The sequence below is a fragment of the Agrilus planipennis genome, unplaced genomic scaffold, assembly GCF_000699045.2.
Source record: "Agrilus planipennis isolate EAB-ADULT unplaced genomic scaffold, Apla_2.0 scaffold94, whole genome shotgun sequence".
Classification (NCBI taxonomy): Eukaryota; Metazoa; Arthropoda; class Insecta; order Coleoptera; family Buprestidae; genus Agrilus; species Agrilus planipennis.
This window is the reverse complement of record NW_020439120.1, coordinates 928,051-949,900: the sequence shown is the minus strand read 5'-3', so window position 1 is coordinate 949,900 and position 21,850 is coordinate 928,051. Positions and strand designations below refer to the sequence as shown.

The window sequence follows — 21,850 nt, the reverse complement described above, 5'->3', positions numbered from 1 at the left end:
GACAAACAAATGTACTAAGTATTTATACGCTCGGTAAACATTTTGCCTTATTTGCATGTCGTGCATATCGCAAATAACGACACCTGGTTATTACTACAAAATATCACCGGTTCCTAGAGGGACGGTTGGAAAAAAGGGCGGAAGAACTATTAGGGGAAGATCAATTTGGGTTTAGAAGAAACAGAGGAACGCGGGAGGCCATTCTAGCGTTTGACAATGTTAAATGGGACAAGATGTTAAACATCCTTAATAAATGTAGGGATGAGTTACAAAGATAGAAGAGTGATACTCAGTTTGTATAAAGAGCAACAGGCAGTTATAGAGCTAGGGCTGCAACGTAGAGAAGTAAATATTAGGAAGGGAGTCAGACAGGGATGCACACTGTCACCGCTACTTTTTAATCTATACATCGAAGACGCCATCAACATAATTAAAGACAGTACAACTGTAGGGATAGATGTGCAAGGGCAAAAGATTAGTATGCTTAGATTTGCAGATGATATAGCAGTATTAGCATCTAGCAAGGAGGACCTAGAGACAGCTTTGAATAAAATGGAAGTGGTATTGATAGATCAGTACTGTTTGAAAATAAATAAAAGTAAAACTAAAATACTGGTATGCAAGGGAAGAAAAAGTAGGGAAAGAGCGTATATTAAGATAGAAGACGAAATATTAGAAGAAGTGGCTGGTTTTAGATATCTCGGATAGAAGGAGTAGTAGCGATATAAAGCAGAGAATAACGCATGGTCGTGTCGCCTTTAATAAAAAGAAGTCACTTCTATGCTCGCGAATGGTTAATTTAGAAATTCGAAAAAGGTTGTTAGAGGTGTATGTTTGGAGCGCGGCGTTGTACGGGTGTGAAACATGGACAGTGGGCGCGGCGGAAAAGAAAAGGTTAGAAGCCTTCGAAATGTGGTGTTATAGGCGAATGATGAGGATGACGTGGATTGAAAAGGTTAGAAATGAAGAGGTATTAGAAAGCATATGAGAACAGAGGACTCTACGGAAGTCAGTAAGAAATAGGCGAGATAGGTTGGTAGGACACCTTCTCAGGCATGAAGGTCTAGTCAGAGACATATTAGAGGAAGAAACAGGAGTTAGCAGGGGTTAGGAGTTAGGTTGGATTACTGTTCGCAAATAGTTAAGAATGTGGGTTGTTCAAGTTTTAGGGAAATGCGAAGTTTAGCTCAGGATAGGAAAGAGTGGAGGTACGTGTCCAACCAGTCTTAGGACTGACGACCTTATGATGGTGATGAAAATATCAATTACAATTAAAAAAATGTAATTACCCTGCAGTACACAGCCGCTTATAAGGTGCATTATAACCAATTTGAAAACCGTTATCATCAATTGATAACAGCAGATAGATTAATCGATATAAAATAATAATGAACAAATAAAAAATGTATTAATATCAGCAATTCTCGCAGAAATCATGTTTCACTATTTACATAGGTACACAAGTTAAAATTTTTACGAATCTGCCGATAAAATTTTAGTTTATCAGAAAGTGAAGGCCGTGTACTTAGATATATTTAATACTAAAAATATTTTCATTTATAAACACCTAAAGCACCCATTCAGTTCAATAGATATTACAAAAGTAATTTCATTTTTATTAAGTAAATTTAGCTGCGTTAAGTACACAATGAGTTGTAAACTGTGGCCCATTTTTTTATTCTTCGTGTTACTAGAATTAGTAACTGCATCGTTGGTAGAAGATAGAATTCCTGAAGCTGTCTTCAGAAATAGCAATGGATCTCAGCCGACACTAACCGATGATTTAAGAAACGTAAGCATTTCACGATCGTATACTCATAATGCTTATATATTTTTTTTCAGAATGTAATTTTTATTTTATTTTTAATCTCATAAAAGTTTTATTCACTTGCGCTTCGTCTCCTTAATAAATCAAGTCAACGTGTGTACCACTGAGATTTCGTGGGCGATTTGCTCAAATATTTTTTTAATTGAAAGGATAGGTGCATTCTAGGTTATTGTTTCTATTTCTCATTATAACTGGCTAAACTTAAACTGAGTAAATGCTATTGGTCTTTGCTGTCTACTCCCTACTTAAACAGTTGTGTTGCTTTCCTGATGATGTCTAATTTCATTTTTTTGTCAAAGTATAATGAGAATGCATTTTTACTGAGTTTGTCAGAATTTTTGACGTGACAACGTCTTATAATTCGATGGAGCCGGCTGCACGCACGAAAAAACATGACTCATGCGGCGTTACCACGCTCTGAGGCGTTCCATTTAAGGCTTGAAGTGCAAGCGAGAGCGCTGAACGAGCGACAAAGAGGCACAATCGGCCTCCGCGTTCGGCAGCGTTCGACATCCGCCTCTCTCCTACTTGAGTGAGCGATGCGTCCGCGTGGACCTACGAGGGTGGATTGATAAGTTTCCGGCCTAACCAAGAGATGACGCCACTAGGCCTACCTTGAGGTGACATTCTATAGTACCATCCTTGGATAGCTTGTAGCTATAGTTTCAGCCCGATCTCCTTGCTAGTGTAGGTTTGACAGCACGCTGAACAAGACGCCTCTGTGGTTTTCGTAAAAATGGAAAAGCAGGAAAATCGTGCTGTCATCAAATACTTTTATTTGAAGGGGTTAACGCCGAAGGAAATTAAAAAAGAGATGGACTCAACACTGGGGACATCCTCCCCGTCATATTCAACCGTTAAGCAGTGGGTTTCCGAGTTTAAAAAGGGTCGTGTGAGCACCTCTGATGGGCCTCGCTCAGGACGCCCCGTTGAGGTCACAACTCCAGATATGATCGAAAAAATTCATCAAATAGTGCTGGGAGACCGCAGATTGAAAGTGCGTGAGATAGCTGAGACCTGTAAGATGTCATATGAACGTGTGCAACATATTTTGCACCAACATTTGCATATGGAAAAGCTCTGTGCAAGATGGGTGCCGCGTTTGCTAACAGTCGACCAAAAATTGATTCGAAAAAACATTTCTACCGCAAATTTGTCATTGTATAAGCGTAATCCAAGCGAATTTTTGCGTCGATTCGTAACCGTTGACGAAACGTGGGTCCACCACTACACTCCTGAAACCAAAGAACAGTCTAAACAGTGGATTGGACCAGGGGAACCAACTCCAAAGAAGGCAAAAACAATTTTTTCGGCGAACAAGGTTATGGCTACTGTTTTTTGGGATGCAAGAGGTATTATATACATTGATTACCTTGCAAAGGGTAATACTATCACTGGTCAATACTACGCAGACTTATTGCAACGTTTGAGCCACGAGGTGAAAATTAAACGACCTCATCTGGCGAAGAAAAAAATCTTGTTTCATCACGATAACGCACCAGCGCACACGTCAATCGTTGCGACGGCTAAAATCAACGATCTAAAGTTTGAATTGATGCCGCACCCTCCTTACTCTCCAGACCTAGCCCCGAGTGACTATTTTCTGTTCCCTAATCTCAAAAAATGGCTTGGCGGTAAGAGATTTGCGGACAATGAAGAAGTAATCGAAGCTGTAAATGGTTATTTTGAGGAGCTTGACGAATCAGTCTATAGAGATGGCATTAATAGACTGGAACACCGCTATGAGAAATGTATCAGCCTTGGAGGAGATTATGTTGAGAAATAAAAAAAAAAAATTTTTAAAAACCTTGTTTTTCTTGGTCAGGCCGGAAACTTATCAATCCACCCTCGTATTAGTTTTATAAATTTTCAGAAATTGATCATATTTACCGAATTTAGTGGTGATTATGCATAATTACCGGTTATTATATGTAATCACCAGTTTATTACTTTTACCGTAACATATATTTATTAGCACTGACAATAGTAGTGAGCAGATCGACTCATCTTAATGATTCGAATCTCATAACTCAGCCCACTTTTGAGAGTCGACACAAATTCACGATCCGCCCCTGACAATTGCATTTTTATGTTACGTTACACCCATTAAGTGAATATTGTATTGTCACATATTTATACCTTTATTTAACTAATCGCTTAAATGTTATTAATTAGTTAACAATTCACCACTATATGAACAGTTTGTCACTTCTTTGCTCTTTCTTCTTCGCTTTATATCGCCTCGAATTCGTACTTGTATTAACTAGTTGTGTTCGATTTCCCGACAACTATTTATAGAGGCTGACTGTGTTCCAGAATGTTCCAGTATATGCCGTCTAGAAACCTGGTCTTCTTTGCCAGTATATATGTTGGGTTGCCTACATATACGTACCAGTACTTTGGCTTGTAACAATTTTGAAAGAAAATTTTTATTTTAGATGAGAGCGCCAACAATTTATAAAACCGACATGCCAAATGCAATGCGAACTCAAGTTTTATCCTACGTTAATGCATCGTATTTATTGTCGCCCGACAGAGTAGTAATATCTGATCTTCTTCAACGTTACATGAACTCCAATCAGCCCAGGTATCGTTGGAACGTGGTGATTAACTATGCTGCAGCTTCGTATTACAGCAATTACTACTGTATTGTCAATCAAAATTCCGATTATCTGCTTATCTATGGATCAGGTTCTGGTTCCAACAAGGATGTTTTCACAATCAGATATATCTCAGTGCTAGTCTTAATTAACTTATTGGCATATACCATTAACTGAACTGTTCATTTACCTACTTATTATATCCCGTCAAAAATAATAACAGCAAACAGAAAAAAACTTCTCTGAATTCTCAATATGCATTAACGACAAAAGAAAAAGAAAGAAATATAAATGAATTCACAATTATTTTTCTAAAACTTTTTTCGTCATATCAACTGAAGGTTCGAGTCAAAACAACTAAATTTAAGTTAGAAAAATGTACAAATGTACAAACTTTTCTTAGCTCTCGCTTTAACATTTACTTGTGAGACTACATTACATTTCTAAAATTAGTCGGATATCAATTAATTGGAATTAGAAATTTAAAAAAAAAGAAAAGCAAAATAAATTTAACATTCTGTCACTGTATGTTTTTTTCTCGCAGAAGATCCAAAAAGTATATAAAAAAATAATGAGAACGCGAAGGGTACAATTCTAGTTTATACCGACCCCGAAAAAGGTGCATAGAAAAGGCACAGAATTTACCAAAAATAATCGGATATACTTATNTGACTTTACACACTAATTCTCTGACTACTAAGCTACGAAAGATGACAACAGAAACGACGACAAACCGTACTTATTAGATCACAGTTCTAATATTTGATATAAATCGCTATTAAATGTTAGTGTTTCATATAGTATTGGTATATACACATTAATTCGAAAGAACTTTATAATACTAACATTCGTAATACCTGAAGGCAGATGCTGACGCTATTTTATGATTAAGTGTGGTAATGGAAGTATGCTATACACAAGTGTAAAGTTGATCAACAACTTCTTATTCATTTCTACAGAGTGTTTCTGCAATAAGTAGTAAGCTTTTAATGGTGTTAATTTGATGCAGTAGGGAATCACATGGTGAGTAAATCGTTGATAGTATGCAGTACTATTTAAAGTACATCGCGACAAGGTATTTCGAACACAAAAGAAAGAAAAAATGTAACGTTATGCAAACTTTAATAAGTAAATATTAAATAAATATCCTGTGGATAGGGAATAGTATTTTTATTAACTTTTAAAACCACCATTGAGATATTACGTATATTACAAAAAAATTGTGTGCACTGTTTTATACAACTTTGTACGAAGAACTCAAAGGAATTTAACGCAGGACTACTCCGGCCATGGTGCAGGACCCGCATGTCCACTCCGGCGTCTAGGAAAATGTTCGTTCAGAAGCTCACGCAGTGGTCAATGCAATAATGTTATTCTACACTAACCTATGATATTGATACATTGACCTACTTCTAATGATTTCAATTGTCTACATACGTACGTAATACAAGCCCGCAACGTTAAAAAACAAACAATTACTCTAGCCTGATTGTAAACATAAACATCGTCAATCACCTTTAATCTAATCTAACAAATAATGAACAATGCAAGAATATAAACATACAAAAGAAATCCAACATTGATGTTGTTAAGTATCACATGATTGAATGCGGCGTTGCAGTGTCGTGATCCTACCAGGGCCGGATATAACCTTTCTTTAAATACGTTTTTCTCAAAAACGGTGGACTTTCGAACCTTTTAAACAGAGTAAATTAAGGAATTTTAAAAACATTTGTAGCTCTATTTATACAAGTTTAATGTTGCCGACATTACAGAATATATTATGCATGAATTGCAGTTTTATTGCCAGCGAATGAACTAATAAAATAAGAGGCAAATGGGATCTATTAAGGGGCATATGAAACTCATGCTAGGTCTATTTACCCTGGAGCGACATTTGTGCGGGGTAGGTGTAACCCAAATAAAGTTTACTGGTTGTAATAATAATTAATAATTTGTTCTTTAGGGATAGTAGGTAAGATATTATAAAATTGTGCAATGGAACATTAGTTACCCAGTTAGCGCTTTTAAAGAACTTAAAATATGAATAATAATGCTCGATGGCGGCGGACAAAAAAATATAACAGATTTAAATCGAACGAGAACGTTACGACAGTCATTTAAATTGCTCACTCACATATTGTTTTTATTTGACCTTAGGAAAAATTTTAATTCAGAGGCTCGAAGAGAATCATTATCTTCTTTTCAGAGTCCTCGGGGTGAAGTTTTGAGAAGATATTCTTACAGTGTGTTGGTTGACTTGAACAGATAATTTCATTATTAAGTTAACTGCGCTAAAGACAGGGCACATTACTTACCCTGTTTGCTAGACTATGTAGTGTATACCTTCCAGCAAAACTCTCTCTTTGAAGTGCCAAGTGCCTCACCTGGAATCCTTGGATTGCCATTCGAATAAACATCAATTACATTCATCAGTAAAGGATCTCCTTGGACAGATGGACGCAGATAAGAACCTGCCAACGATTCATAAGGTGTCGTAAGTTAGTTTCTTGGGCCCCCTTGTATATTACATAAACAAAAAGAGTTGTTTTAAATAAACCTTTCTTGGTACATTTTACATTGTTGTTTTATTATTGTTAAAGAGTTTCGAGCTCTCTTCTAATTAGGAGAATCCAGGAACCTCTGACTGACTGAGTATCCTGAGGTAAATTCCTTTTTGGTTATCTTTTGGTTCTTTGCTTCGGTATAGTGGCTCCTGAGCTTTTTTTTCATTTGTCTTCCTATGCTTAACGTAAATATTAATAATAATCAAAAATTAATTGAACTGATGCTGTTCTGATTCGGGTCTGAAGGTCGTCGTGTGCTGAAGTTGCTTCAACACACGACGTTCTTTAGATCCGAATCAGAACAGCGTCAGTTCATTTACTAACTGCGAAAGCCTTTACCAATTTATCAAAAATTAATTGCATTAAATTGACAAATTCAAGTATCGAATTGATGCTGTAATATTTCGCGACGTTTGAGAAGGTAGTATCAATCGATTTCAAGAGGTGACACTCAAACAGAAAAATCGGAACTTATTTTGTTGAGCTGAATTCCACTTGCCCCGAATTTCCATTTCCTCTGGTGTGCCTTATTCTGGTACGTTTTTGTGGTATTCATCCCATTATGGAAATTCCTTATTAATTTACTGATTTAAGACTTCCATATGTTTTGTTATTTTATAATGAATATATTTATTGATTTAATTCAGAATATAATGGTTATTTCTACTAAATGTTGATTAGATTATTTATTAAATTTTAGAAAATTTTCAAGAGTAGCTGTGACAGTTTTGGACCAACCGTAGATGGATACCTCGTTTACACTAATATTTACAATAATATTTAAGGTAAATTTATTTTTAGACGTGGGCTATTGATTTAGGTTCGCAAAGGAAGAGAAGAAATATCTGAAAATCAGTGTAATTCTTGTATTCGGCATAACTGATAATTGTCCCAACTACCATTTCAACAACCTCTGGTATGAAGAGTCAATCTGTTTCAAACATACCTATACCATACGAAAGACGTTAACATTTAATAGTGATATTTCATTTTTAGTTTTTTATCCACTATAAATTACATCAAGTTTATGAAGAAAAATTTGTTTCTGTAGTCGCACCCTCGCCGGGAATCGAACCCGAGACCTTTGACTTTACACACTAATTCTCTGACTACTAAGCTACGAAAGATGACAACAGAAACGACGACAAACCGTACTTATTAGATCACAGTTCTAATATTTGATATAAATCGCTATTAAATGTTAGTGTTTCATATAGTATTGGTATATACACATTAATTCGAAAGTACGATTTGACGTTGTTGCTGCTGTAATCACAGCATTGGTGCTTAAAGTCACAGATTCCGGGTTCGATTCCCGGCAAGGGTGTGACAACAGCAATAAATTTTTCCTCTCTAGCTTGAGATAATTTATAGTAGGTAAAAAATTGAAAATTAATTTTCACATTAATATTTACAAATACACCTGTTTAAGCAAAATTGCAGAAATTATATTGCGCGAACCTTTCAAGTTAACGTTATAATCAATTATTATTAACATATAGATAAATTAATTTAAAATCCGTTTAGAAAACACTTCAATATCAGCAAAAAAAGCATTTCCTATTAGCTACGAAACCAATAACTTCTACGAATTTATCCATGGAGCTCTAGCTTATCATATAGTGAAGGCTACACCTAGATATACATATCTAACTCTAATATCTATTATAAATATTAGGCTTCACTTCAACTTTTCATATTTCAACATTGGGACTCGCGTTTAATTTCAAAAGATTAATTAGAAGTGTACAAAAGTACTTTTATTTGTGCCGAATAATTTGTTTTTCCGAAATTCGAAATGTGCTCCAGGCTTTTAGTCTATTTTTTTTTCTTTGCTCTGGAATGCTGGCTAGTAACTTCATTTCAAGTTGACGAAAAAGATCCTGAAGTTGTTTATATGGAAAGCGAAGGTTCTCAATTGAACAAGCAGATGCTAACTGATGAACATAGAGACGTAAGTATTCTGAAATAATATTGTAAGGAAAAGCATGAAGTGATTTCCCCTTCCGATTTTAGTGCATTGAAATTATCTTAAAGGCTAATTCGTTTGAATAAGAATGTTTACAAATTAATATCATTAAACTGAATAACAAATAAAAGGAACGAGTACATATTGTAAGAGAAATTTTCATATTTCTATTTTATTTAGAGTAATAGAATACAGTTACTACAATTAATTTTGACTAATTAATTGAAACAATCATTTAACGGTTATTTATAAGATCAACTAAATAATTTAATATTGTTAAACTATTTTTGTATTTATAGCGATGAAATGTAGGAATGACGTTAGAACACGTAAATATTATTTTGAATGAAGACTGTATAGTACAGGCAGCTGGCGAACATGCACCTCCCATCACCAATTTCAGTATCCTAACGCACTTCTAATTACTCTGACTCGCCTATACAACTCATTTCAAACGGTTGGAGATGTGCCCCTTCCCTTTACCTGTATGCGCCATGTTAAAATTCAAACTGTTTCTGTCTTGTTCAAGTCTAGTGTGTATTCTTTCAATTCGCGCAGATTTATTCAAAGTTACATCTCTAACCGTTTGAAGTGAGTTACGGTTCTAATCTTTTGTGAATTCAACCCTTCTTCCCATCTGGAATCTTATACTAATAGATACAACAAAAATAAATCATCAAAAAAATATCCTTACCCTACAAAACAGCCATAAAGTTACAAATACAAAAAAATTAATCTTCAAAACCCAAATTAAGAACACCGCTTAGAAACGGTTAGAGATAGGCTTCTCAAAAGGACATAAATCGTCGTATCGCATGCTTTAAAGACGTTTTAGACCATCCGTTTTCATTTCCCACTCTAAACCTATAGTGGATGTAATGTCCATATCATTCATTTTCTTCACATATTCTGGCATACAGTTCCCTCTGCTAGTACTCCCACAGCAAGGCCTTCATAAATTCTACATACCTCTACATGTCCATTCTTCTCACATTTCATATCCTAGTGTTTATTTTCAAAGGAACCAAAAAATTGTAACAGAGATTTTAGAGAATTTGTAAGATGTGGAATATTAGTATAATGAACTTTACTACACATGAAATGAAATGTAGTACAATGCTATAGTTACTGGAATTCAGTATGTTCAACAAGGTTCATTTACATAAACTGCTAAACTGAATCTACGACGTAGCTAACCATAAGTGATAGGCACGTTACAAAAACTGAATAAAGAGGGTTATGGTGGTCAGTATTCTATCGAAACTGCCAGACACGGATTGCAAATTTGATCTAGTTAGATCTCAATTTCAAAGAACGCAGACCAACACTATCTGCTACCTTGACACAGCGTTCTATGAAATTCTACAAATGGGACGGAAAACGCCGTGGATTTAGTTCAGGTTTAGCAAATAGATATCCGTCTATGTAGTTGGATTTTGTTGAACATATTGAATTCCACTAACTGTAGCATTGCACTACACATGGCGTCTATAGGATTTTACAGAACGCTGTGTCAAGGTAGCAGACAGAGTTGATTTGTGTTTTGTTGAAACTGTCGGCGATGCACTGAGAGATGTCGTAAGATCGAAAATGCGATTCGATAGAATACTAACCATTATAAACTTCTTTGTTAGTTTATTGCACATTGTTATTATTGTATCAATGTTATCGAAAGATATCTAGTTATAGAAAAAGATTAGTAGGTTATAAGACGTTAAACTCATTTGCGTAAAGCTCAACTATTCCCGTCAAGCCTTTATACATTATATTCACTACATTAAAATTGATAAATGCAACCGGTGGTCACATTTGGTTTGAAGCTTTATCAATTATTTTTTACTTTTTTGTGTTATAAAGAAACATAATTTTAAAACGACTTGTTAACAATTATTTTATTAAATCTTTAATATCCATGTTCTATTATTGTATATCAAAGAAACCGATACATTGATATTGTTTTTATCTTATAACTAAATTGTAAAGGGAATTACTTCTTACAGACAAGAGCAGCAACGGTGTACAGATCGAACATGCCAACTGCCATGCAAACCAGGGTCCTATCATACGTGAACGAAGCATATTCATCGTCGTCTGGCAAACTAGGCACATGCCAAACCATCCAAAGGAACATGCAAAGCTACCAGCCTAGATATCGTTGGAACGTGGTGATTAACTATGATGTAATTTCATACTACTCCAACTATTACGCTATTGTCTGGCGAAATACAGATGAAGTGCTTATTTATGGAGTTTCAAGTTCAAATTCTGTTTCACAATGTACCATAGTATTACTTTTAATTAGTTTCTTGGCATATGTCATTAATTGAGGCTATTTACTTCTTAAAAATATAAATAGATGCTCTTTTCCTGTTTAAATATTTGATTGAAACATTTGATACATCAGTTTATTATTATTATGCCTATTTAATCATTCGTTTTATAGATTCATTTGGGAACAGAATAGTAGAAATATTAATTACTTCTTTTGACAAGCATTAAAGGCTTTAATTGACAAATTTTTATGTTTTTATCTTTCCTATGGTGCTGTACCAACAAATATGCATGCACCTTTATGCTTTAAATCCAACCTAATGTTATGATTTAATGATTTCAACCACTTTTTTCCATCTTATCTACAAGAACATCTTTCTTTTTAAAAAGAATGTAAGAATCACAAAAACATCCAGTGAATGTTTCCATAAACAACTGTCTATCAAGTTTCTATCGTTTATTTTTCCATACCTATATAAATATTATCAGAGAACTTTACGTAACGCATTCTTGGTAAACTAAGTGTACTTAAATGTATATATATTTGTTGGATGATTTGATAACAAACAATAATTAGATGTTCTTGTCGTTGTTACTTCTGGGCACCAGGGCAATTTTAATGAGAAACCGGACTCTTATTAGAAAGTGTGAGGTAGTTACTCTTGAATTTTAATGTCCATCGACTAAGGAATTGTCTAACCTCGATAATGAACACTTAATCCAAATGCTTTTCACTTTCACACGATTATTGTCTGAGAATGTCCATTCCTCGATTAATGATCACAATCACTTCGAAGTGAACTATTAACGATTTCACCAACTAACGAATAACTAATATTTAGAAAATACCACAAATGGCACAGTAAACGCCATCTGTAGCACAATGCTACATTTTAGGATTACGTATGCTCCAACAAGGTCCATTTGTGTATATATCTACTTGCTGAAAACGAATCCAGACTACTTCGAATTATTTTATTCTATTAAGCTAACGTGCCTATCACGAAGTCGTTAGCTATGCCGGGATTCGTTTTCAGCAAGTAGATATCCACACAAGTGGACCCTGTTGGAGCATACGTAATCCTAAAATGCAGCATCGTGCTACAGATGGCGTTTACTGCGCCATTTGTGATATTTTCTAAAACGCACTGTTAAGACAGCAGGTAAAAAGTTGTCGGAGCTGCCTGCGACGCGCTGATAAGATCGAAAAGGTTCGAAATCGCGATCCGCGTCTGGCATTTTCGACAGAATGCAGACCACTTCGAATTATTTTAAACTACTATTTAATTAATTAAATCACCTTATAATACGAAAAACGTTTATTGTTAGTTTATCCTCGAGAGAAATCTTCAAAGGACAGCCCCTGAAGTGTTGGATTCACCGAAGCGTCCACCAAGTAAAACCCCTGCTCGAGTAGGGAGATCAATCAGGAGGTTAATCGTCCCGGGGAAGGTTTTGTGGGAAGAGGTTGGAAGCGGGAAGGGGAATTCAGTGTAGGAAAGAAAGCTTTTGGGGCGGAAACGAGGTGCAATGTGAATCGGTGGTCCACCTTGAATTAGTTGGGGGGGTACTCACGTTAAAAAAGGCGAAACTAGTAGTGAGCGAAAAGAGAGCAGCTCAGAGTAGAAGGTGGCAGGGCCTTTTGAAACGTTCGTTTGATTTGAGGACGTAGTCGGAAAGTGTCGAGATGGACGGGACGGGAGATAATTGCGGCCTCGGGAAGTAAAGTTAACTAATTTATTTGAGAATTTAGACGTTTCTGACGAACCAAGGGTAGTCAAGCGCAAAAGAAAGGACCCGCGTGTAGGAGCCTTCGAGGATTTGTAGGTGGTGGAGAAGGGCGCAGCCTCAGATGGGAAAGACGTAAAGGCAGATGCTCCTCATTGTGTTGAACATACGGATTTTGATTTGATGGGAGATGAAGTTGTTTTGGAAAAAGGGTTTGTCGGAGATTAAAGCGTCTAAGGCCTTGGGACGTGTGGATAGGATGTGTTTCCGCCAAGTGAGTTTCCTGATTATTTAATTTAATGGGGTGGTTGTTGACGGTGATAGGGTGGTTTTCGTACTTCCGACTTGGTCTTGTTAATGGAGAGTCTCCATGTATTCCAGTAAAGGGTTGTGAGGATCGAGGGATGGGACGATGAATCTGCGCAGAAAAGCTTCAACAAATGTGCCGCAGGGATTTTTCTGGGGAGGAGGAGAGGCGGAAGGTTGTGGAAAGCTCGATGGCGCTGGTAATGTCGCTTGGAAGAAGATTGACAGCTTCGTCGAGTTCTGCTATTATGCAGATTGAAGTGCACTTCGAGGAGGATATTTCGAGAGTGTAGTGAAGACATAGCCAGCCTGGCGAGGTTGTTAGGTTTGGTGGGTAGAGGGCTTGGGGGCGGACTTCGATTAGGATTGGAAGTTGGTCGGAGCATAGAGCGTCGAGAAGAGTGGAATCAGCGGAAAAAGTGGCATTGTTTGAAACGTAGATGTCAATAATGTCAGGAAATTGATTATGGGGGTGGGGAGGTACGTATAGTCTGGGGGGTATCAACCGTAATATTGAAGTCGAGAACAAGCAAGAAGGGAGATGATCTGATGGTCTGTACGCAGCCCCCGGAGGCGTGTTTGACATTGAGATCGTCTGAGGCGATGATCGAGACATTTAGGGGAGGAGGAGGGGAATAACCGAAGGATTTTGTTCAGATGGGGTGGAGTATAGCGAAATAATGAAGTTCGAAAATATTCTTGGACTTACAGCGATAACTGAGGAGTTGTACATGTGTAGACTGTAAACTAAACAACGGCGGTTGTCCAACGCCTGAAGTAAACATAAACAAGAACATAATGGTTACAAATTAACGAGTAGGTTCCAGAGACACGTGAATATACACACATACGTACACAACAAAAATTTTTCGAAATTAGAACCGTCACTTAGAAGACAGGCTTCAAGACGTATATCAAAATTATTTATGACGTTCGATAATACACGCTGTTTCATACAATCCCATGTAAAGGTTAAGGACTCGTAGTCCAATCCAGTGTAGAGGAAACAGCTCGTCTAAAGGCTTACGCACTAGTTTTTCAATGTGGAGGAATACACCATCATGTAGCAAAAACATATACGACCACATACTTGCAACGGTATATCCTCAAGTACATTGGCAGAGTTCCTTCTAATAAGGATGTCAAATACGTCTCCATATTTAGAGGCGCAGATAGACTGGACGGTCTGACACACATTTACCGAAAATCGTTGTTGAATTCGGACATGCGGATTTCCGTCACATCCGTAGTATTTTGAAAATTCAAAATATCGTCCCTTATGAAAAAACATTAGTTTGTAAGTAATACCAAATGGAAAAAAATTGGATCTGCAGTCTCTTTTTGCAAAAACCACTGACATAAATCCGCAGTGCTAGCTGAAAATTAGTATCCTGCAGTAATTAATTACCCTTTACCGTATTGGGAATAATCGTATTATTGTATTTAATTGTTAATACATAACACATCTTACCACTATCTTTGGACAGTGATAGACTGAAGTCGCTCACTCAAAAAAAGATTACGGCCGGACTTTTGTGAATAATTGTATTATTGTATTTAATTGTTAATACATAATAATAATTTACGAATCACGAATTTTGATCAAACTCTTTTATAAACATGGGCCCCCCTCTCCCTTGCTGACTACAGGTCTTATCGTAGGACACAAAACTCGAATCTATTCCTGATACGCAGACAATCTTCATAGAAGGATTCCCTGTATGCATTACAAATCTTCACTGTCCAGGAAAAACTCAATAGACAGAATATCCAGCATCAGTAATACTTTGGTGGGGCGCTTTCTATGATGAGGTTGCTGAATTGCACTTTTGTAAAAAACGTATTGAACTATCAGCTGAGGTCTGCCGACAGATTGTCCTTGAAGCTGTATCAAGCTACTGAACGATGCCTTTTTCCGAAAAGCGCATTGACTTTTCAACAACATTGTCCGCTCATGAGTTCAAAACCACTCAGCCCTTCAGACCGACCCACCTGACTTCATAAGCATCGATAACTAGCTTTCTTGAGTTAAATCCCTTATACAACAAGTTGTGGACGGTTTTGGAAGTGATGGTATGCATGATTTATAACACAAATTCAAGTAGTACGTTTGAAATATAGCAAACCTAAATTTCATATACGAGGATTATTCAAATATAAACGAGCCTTTGTCAAAAAAAGTTATGTATTACTTTAACAATAAAATACACTTGGTGGTTATTTTTCTGCACAGTTCCCTTTTTTATTTATACATTTTCTCCACCGAACAGGTAGTTTTTTCATGTCATTTTCGAAGAATGGTTTCGGGCGAGTATCCAACCAATTGCACACAAACCGTTCGACATGTTGATCGTCCGCAAAACGCTCTCTACCAAGTGCTTCCTTTAAAGGTCCAAATAAATAAAAATCGCCTGGTGAAAGATCAGGGCTGTAGAGAGGGTGGTCGAGTTTAGTCCAGTGCATTTTCACTAATTTCTGGACCGTTAGACCTGCATCGTGGGGTGTTGCAATGTCATGCAGAAGCAGGACATCTCGGATTGGCCGCCGGCGTCTTTTTGACCGGTAGGCAGCTCGAACCTTGTCCAAAATGTCAGTGTAATATAGGGCATTTTTATCGACAATTTTTCAGAAAATCGAGGAGCAAAACTCTTTAAGAGTCCCAAAAACTGTTAACATCACCTTCTCAGCTGAGAAGCGAGTTCTGGTTTTCTCTTTGTTCACCCATTCGACTTCGACTCGGGAGTGAAGTGGTGAACCCAAGTTTTATCGCACGTTACAATATAATGCAAAAATGCCTCCCATCATTGTGAAACCGAGCCTGACAAACATCAACTTTCGCGTTTATGTTTTCTTGGGTAAGCAAATGTGGCACCCATCTTGAGTTTAAGTTGGTCTCGGATAATGCTGTGTACACTCCCAACACTGATTTCCATTTTTTTACTTTTTTCTGCCACGGTCAAGCGACGATCTCTTTGAATGAGTTCGCGAACAGCAGCGATATTGCCAGGCGTAATGATGGAGCGCGGACGTCTTGGGTGACTCAAATTTTGTACGTTTTCACGCCCTATCTTGAACTCGGCGCACAAGGCATTTATTCGCTGCCATGAGAGTGCATCCTCCCTGAACTCGAATTTCGGCAGGTTTAACCCCTTCGTTCGTTAAAAATTTCATAATGGCGCGTTGCGCAACTGAAGGGTTAACCTCTATTTCGCTCATTGTGACGACAACTAAACAAATCGGTCGGGTGGCCGGCTTGACCTTGAGTTAATTAGAGGCAACCCCCAACTCTTTCCAACGCTACGCTTACCGGCTAAACGAAAGTAAAAGGTTCGTTTATGTTCGAATGACTCGTAATTTATAAAAACGCATATATTTGACAAATATTCAAGGTTGGCTAATTTTGCATTTAAAAAGCAATAAACATAGTATATTAAAAGAAAGAATGTAATAGGTTTTTAGGAATAGTATACATTATTACTAAAGATTCATGTACGTATAGTGTGTGTTGTTATTGCAGAATATTAAAAATATCGCGATTTGGAAAGGTTAAAAATAAGAAAGCATTATAAATAGTAAACAAAGAAAAAGGTCTTACCCCAACTAACCACAACTGAGACCTTTCTTTTTGTATATCAGTACGCCACAGTCTCCTTTATATTTATTTCATTAGAAATAGTAGGAGAACACAAGGCGTCATGGATGTCAGCAGTACGAAATAAGCGATATATTATCCTGTTTTTTAGTAGGACACACATAAGGGGCTACTTAAAGACATATTAGAAACAACCAATAACTTTGGTGGTCCGTCAGGGAGGCGATGGAGACTAGTGACAGTCGGTTAATGTAGGTCTCTTTGTAGCGGTCAGTGGTTCTTGGCCTGCAATCAGTTGTTAGTGTCGTCAAGGCTGTATTCGAACCGGCGTGCTAGGTAGATTTGCAGCTGGGTGGTACGGGTGGCATGGACCAGGGGTTTAGACTATTGCTTAGCATTTGAGAGGATGCCGGTTCGATTCCGGGTCCGTCTGCCTTGGTCCAAGTTTTCTGTGGCTTCCTTGGATCACTTACGCAAATGCTGAGGCAGTAATATTCCACATATAATCTTTCATTCTCTTCTGACTTCATTTCGTCCGTCTCATCTTTTTCACCCTAACCACCACCCACCCATTACCACGATTCCTGAAACGCAGATGGATTCACGAAGTTAATTAGTAAATGTCGGAAATCTTTCGGTGAATTTTATCGTCTGTATGTGCTTCTCTCTTAAAAACTACAGTGATAAGTTGTTCCTGCATTTTTATTAAAAGCACATAAATAAATACACACGAAGAACAACTTTTAGAGTATTGAAAAAGGAAAAAGTCATAGGAAAAAGCGAAGCAAAATGCTTTACACTAAGAAGTAAGACGCGCAGCTCCAAGCAAAGCATGTTTGATGTAACATATCTTAAGACCTGAAAGGTTATTTATTACTTCAACAATTTTAGCTTAATTTAATGAATTGATTAAGATAAAACAAGTTACATTCTATTATCAGTTCAACTAATGGTGTAAGCTAACAATTTAATTAAAAGTAGGGCAGCGGTGCATTTTATTGTCAAGAGGCTTTTATTGAAGCAGGCATCGAAACTAGTTACAACAACATAGTAATTGCTGTGGAAAAAAATTGCAGCTTGGTTGACAATTGGGTTAGTATCCGATTTTCTGAGGTTAGATGGTCTATACGAAGTTTTGAAATTCTTTAGCTTCAAGTTACAACTGACGAACAAAAACAAGAGGAATAGAATTCAACAAGAATTTACAATACTTAAAATTGAACCTTTTAGTTTTAATTGAGAATTTTATAGAAATTCTACAAAGAAATACATAAGTACATATTGAGGTCATTGTGGTTACGTGTTCATAATCGTAAAATTGCTTACATTTCTTAGCCCATCAGTTGACCTTGATATGCATTAACATTGCAATTTAAAGTTTATTTTGTATTTAAAATATTTATTTATTTAATTTAAGAATAAATTACTCTGAATAATTCAAATAAATAAACTTCATTTCAAAAAAGAGTGTCTTTTGATGTTAATATTATTTAAATGCTAAGAGAACACTAACAATAACAAATAACAATTTATATACAAAAAGAACAATAGTAACAACAATAAAGACAAAAAATAAAAACAGGGTAGAGAATAATAGAGACACTTGCAAACGGTAGTAGAGGCTGTAAACAGGAGACTGTGTAAATATATGAATTTTTGAGAGTATTTATAGGCTAGGGTTGTTAGTAAATTTGATAGTTTAGTGTCTTTTGGTGGATATTATTTAAATACCAAAAAAACACTAATAATAACAAATAACAATTTATAACAACCAGAACAAAACGAAAACACAAGAAACAAAAGGGCACAAGGAGTGAAACAAACAAACGAGAACAAAGTGACAAAAAGAACAAGATAATACAACAATAACAATAACAATAACAAAGACAACAAAAATGAAAACAATACAGATAAAAGCAGAAACACTTACAAATGGTAGCAGTAGACGGTAGACTGTGTAAAGATAAGAATTTTTGGAAGTATTTATAGTATCGGGGTCTTGTTTAATGACCACAAGAACAACAAATAAAATAGTCCGATAAAAAAATATAAAAAGTATAATTTGGATCACACAAAAAAAAACACTAGACACAAACAAACACAGAAAGCAAAGAACAATAAGATAAATAAAAGGTACAACACAAAATAAACACACAGCAAAAATAACGTAATTAAATTGTATAGATGTAACAAACGAAAGGTAAAGACTTACTCGAAGGTTGACAGCAGAGTGGTTAGTAAGTATGAAAAAAAAAAAAAAAACTTGGGTGTTTCATTCCCACCAGCCAGTAATGCTGGTGGGCGGGCAGTCCCTCCGGACTACGCCGGAAGGTAGGGCGGAAGGCCCTCTTCAGCCTGCTTTCAGGAATCGTGGGAATGGGTGGGTGGTGGTTCGGGTGAGAAAGATGAGACGGACGAAATAAAGACAGAAGAGATTGAAAAATTATATTCTGTGGAATTTTACTGCCCCAGCATTTGCCTAAGTGATCCACGGAAACCACTGAAAAACTTGGACTAAGGCGGACGGACCCGGAATCGAACCGGCGTCCTCCCGAATGCTAAGCAATGGTCTAGACCTCTAGGCCATGCCGCTCGGTATCGTAAGTATGGAAATTTAGGGGTTTATATACAGCTGAATTGTTAGTAAAAAGAGATAGAATATTCAAGAAGGAACAGTATGAACAGTAAAGTTGAAGGTACAGGTTTATAGCACTCAGAGCGAGCAATATAGAATTTTAGGAAAAGTAATTAAGGGAAAGTACAGCTATTAGTAAGGGGTGCATGCAAGTATAGGTGAAGATGAAATTCTAGGTAAAGGCTAACGATAGTAGAACAATAGAATCTAGGTTGAAAGGAAACAAAGGCATGCACAAGATAAGAAGTTGTAAGTCTACAAATAGATTTAGAAGAATATTCACAAAATAATAATAATAATAAAAATTCAATAAAAACGAATGTAAAAATTAATTTTAACGGTGTTACCGCTACAGAATTAAGTACAATAGTTTGCAGGGAAGATCATCGCTACAATAGGACAGGGTTGTTAGTAGATTTGATAGAAGGTTCTAGAAGGAAAAGTAGTGAGAGGGAGGGTGAAGACACTAGTTTGTAGGAATACGTAGAATTAAGCAGTATAGAGTTCAAGAGAAAGCAAATAAGGGTAAAACCAGATATTAGTATGGGAGCGCATGCAGGTATGGTGGAAGTTGGAATTCTGGGTAAAAGTGATTGAGAGAACAATAGAGTTTAGATTGAAAGGAAACCAAGGTATTTACAAGATAAGAAATTGAAATAATATTTGAAATGAAATGAATTTGAAGTAAAATAATGAAAAACAATCTTTAAGAAATATTTACAAAAAATATATACAATTGACCGCCACAATAGAATGTTTTAGAAGAAAAGTAGTGACAGAGAGGTTGAAGACACTGGTTTATAGAAATGCGTAGAATTTAAGCGGTATAGAGTATAGACGGAATTTTTAATATTATTCCTCAATACTTTTTTTTCTATTGTCTTGAAAGAGAATGGAAGCTGTGAGCGTTTTTATATGAAACGTTGATACAGGTGTCACCATTACATTCTGATAACTTAAAAGTCCACTGAAAAATTTCGTATAGGTCATCTTTGCTTGTATTATTGAATAAAGAAACGCGCTTTTGATGATACTTGTTATCGTCGAAAAATTATCTGTATATTGATTATTTATCTGTCTGTTTATGTTTATTTTAAGAATTGTTTTTCAAATCTGTTCCAATTTTTAAAAAATTCGCTGTGTCACTGACGGGCTTTCTGTGAAACATTTTATAAATAGGCACAAATAATGAGAAAAATGATTTGTCGTGTTTCATAAAAGATTATATATTAAACCCTGTAATTGTTTCTACTTATGTATTAGATGTTTTCACAAGAGTAGACACAAATTATACTTGTTTACTTATTTATGCGTTTATTTATAGCAATTATTTTTATGTATTCATGAAAAATATGTATTCCATTGAAACAATTTCATAATCTAGGAAACCCTATAAAGAAGTTGTATTATTTACTTCTCTTCCAATTTTTTTCCATTTCGTTGAGGCAGTAGATGATCAGTTTTCTACATTTTATTTCATAAATTGTAAATAAGTTATTGGCAACTTGTTGTTCCCACATCATTATCTTTCTATCACACCAATCCATCCACAACTACCTGAATTAATAACGTCTCCGATACAAAGACGGTCTAAGCCCCGTTAGACGCCCGAGGCAACAAAACGAAATGGAACCCCCGTTTACCCCAAAATTGATTTGTAGACTATATTTTGTAAAAAATGAATAATATGGACGTAATGGTTAATAAAGACAACCACGTATTTACAATGAGCGTACAACTTCAAAGTCCAAACCGCCTCTTATACTTATTGAATGTGTTTTGACCTTGTTTACGATTTCATTTAAAAGGATTTCTCAAAAATTGTAGCCCTCAGGAGCGTTCTGTCCTACGATTTTACCTTAGTCCATCACTGTTGTACTGTCTTTGTAAACATTACTCAGCATTGTGCTAATAAAGACAATTAGGATAATATACAAAAATGATACAAAATCTGGAATCTGATGTTTTTGCTGCTGTAGTTATCAATCTATACCAGAAACAAAATTGCTCAAAAGCCTTAATATTAACCGGCTCTAGTGCACATTCGAAGCAATTAAGAATTGTGACTGTACCAATGTCAATATTCAAAACAGAAAAGAAATTATTCTTATAACCATCACATAAGTCCTTTCACATATAATTAGGTACCTGCTTCACTGAAAAGGGGAGTGCTGACGAAACAGCAAGTAAAACAACTACTAAAGGTGCTGAATTTACTAAAGAAAGAATTCAAAAATTATATTGATAAGTTTATATGGTCTAAACGATATTGTATGTGGAAAAATACAAAAACAGGGCTCCCAGTTAGAGACCATGACCAACTTTTAATTCACCGATATCAATCACAAATTTAT

The 21,850-nt window shown here is 36.0% G+C and overlaps 2 protein-coding genes across 2 annotated transcripts; both read left to right on the top strand.

Moving 5' to 3' along the window:
* The first annotated feature begins 1,522 nt into the window (after positions 1 to 1,522).
* Positions 1,523 to 4,734, top strand: LOC108742089. The gene is made up of 2 exons (XM_018477112.2): positions 1,523 to 1,792; positions 4,267 to 4,734. Exons 1-2 carry the CDS (start codon positions 1,649 to 1,651, stop codon positions 4,603 to 4,605), a joined length of 483 nt encoding a protein of 160 aa, XP_018332614.1. The 5' UTR covers positions 1,523 to 1,648; the 3' UTR covers positions 4,606 to 4,734.
* Positions 4,735 to 8,658: 3,924 nt separating this feature from the next.
* On the top strand, positions 8,659 to 11,340 carry LOC108742088. The gene is made up of 2 exons (XM_018477111.1): positions 8,659 to 8,949; positions 10,965 to 11,340. Exons 1-2 carry the CDS (start codon positions 8,794 to 8,796, stop codon positions 11,289 to 11,291), a joined length of 483 nt encoding a protein of 160 aa, XP_018332613.1. The 5' UTR covers positions 8,659 to 8,793; the 3' UTR covers positions 11,292 to 11,340.
* The last annotated feature ends 10,510 nt before the right edge of the window (positions 11,341 to 21,850 follow it).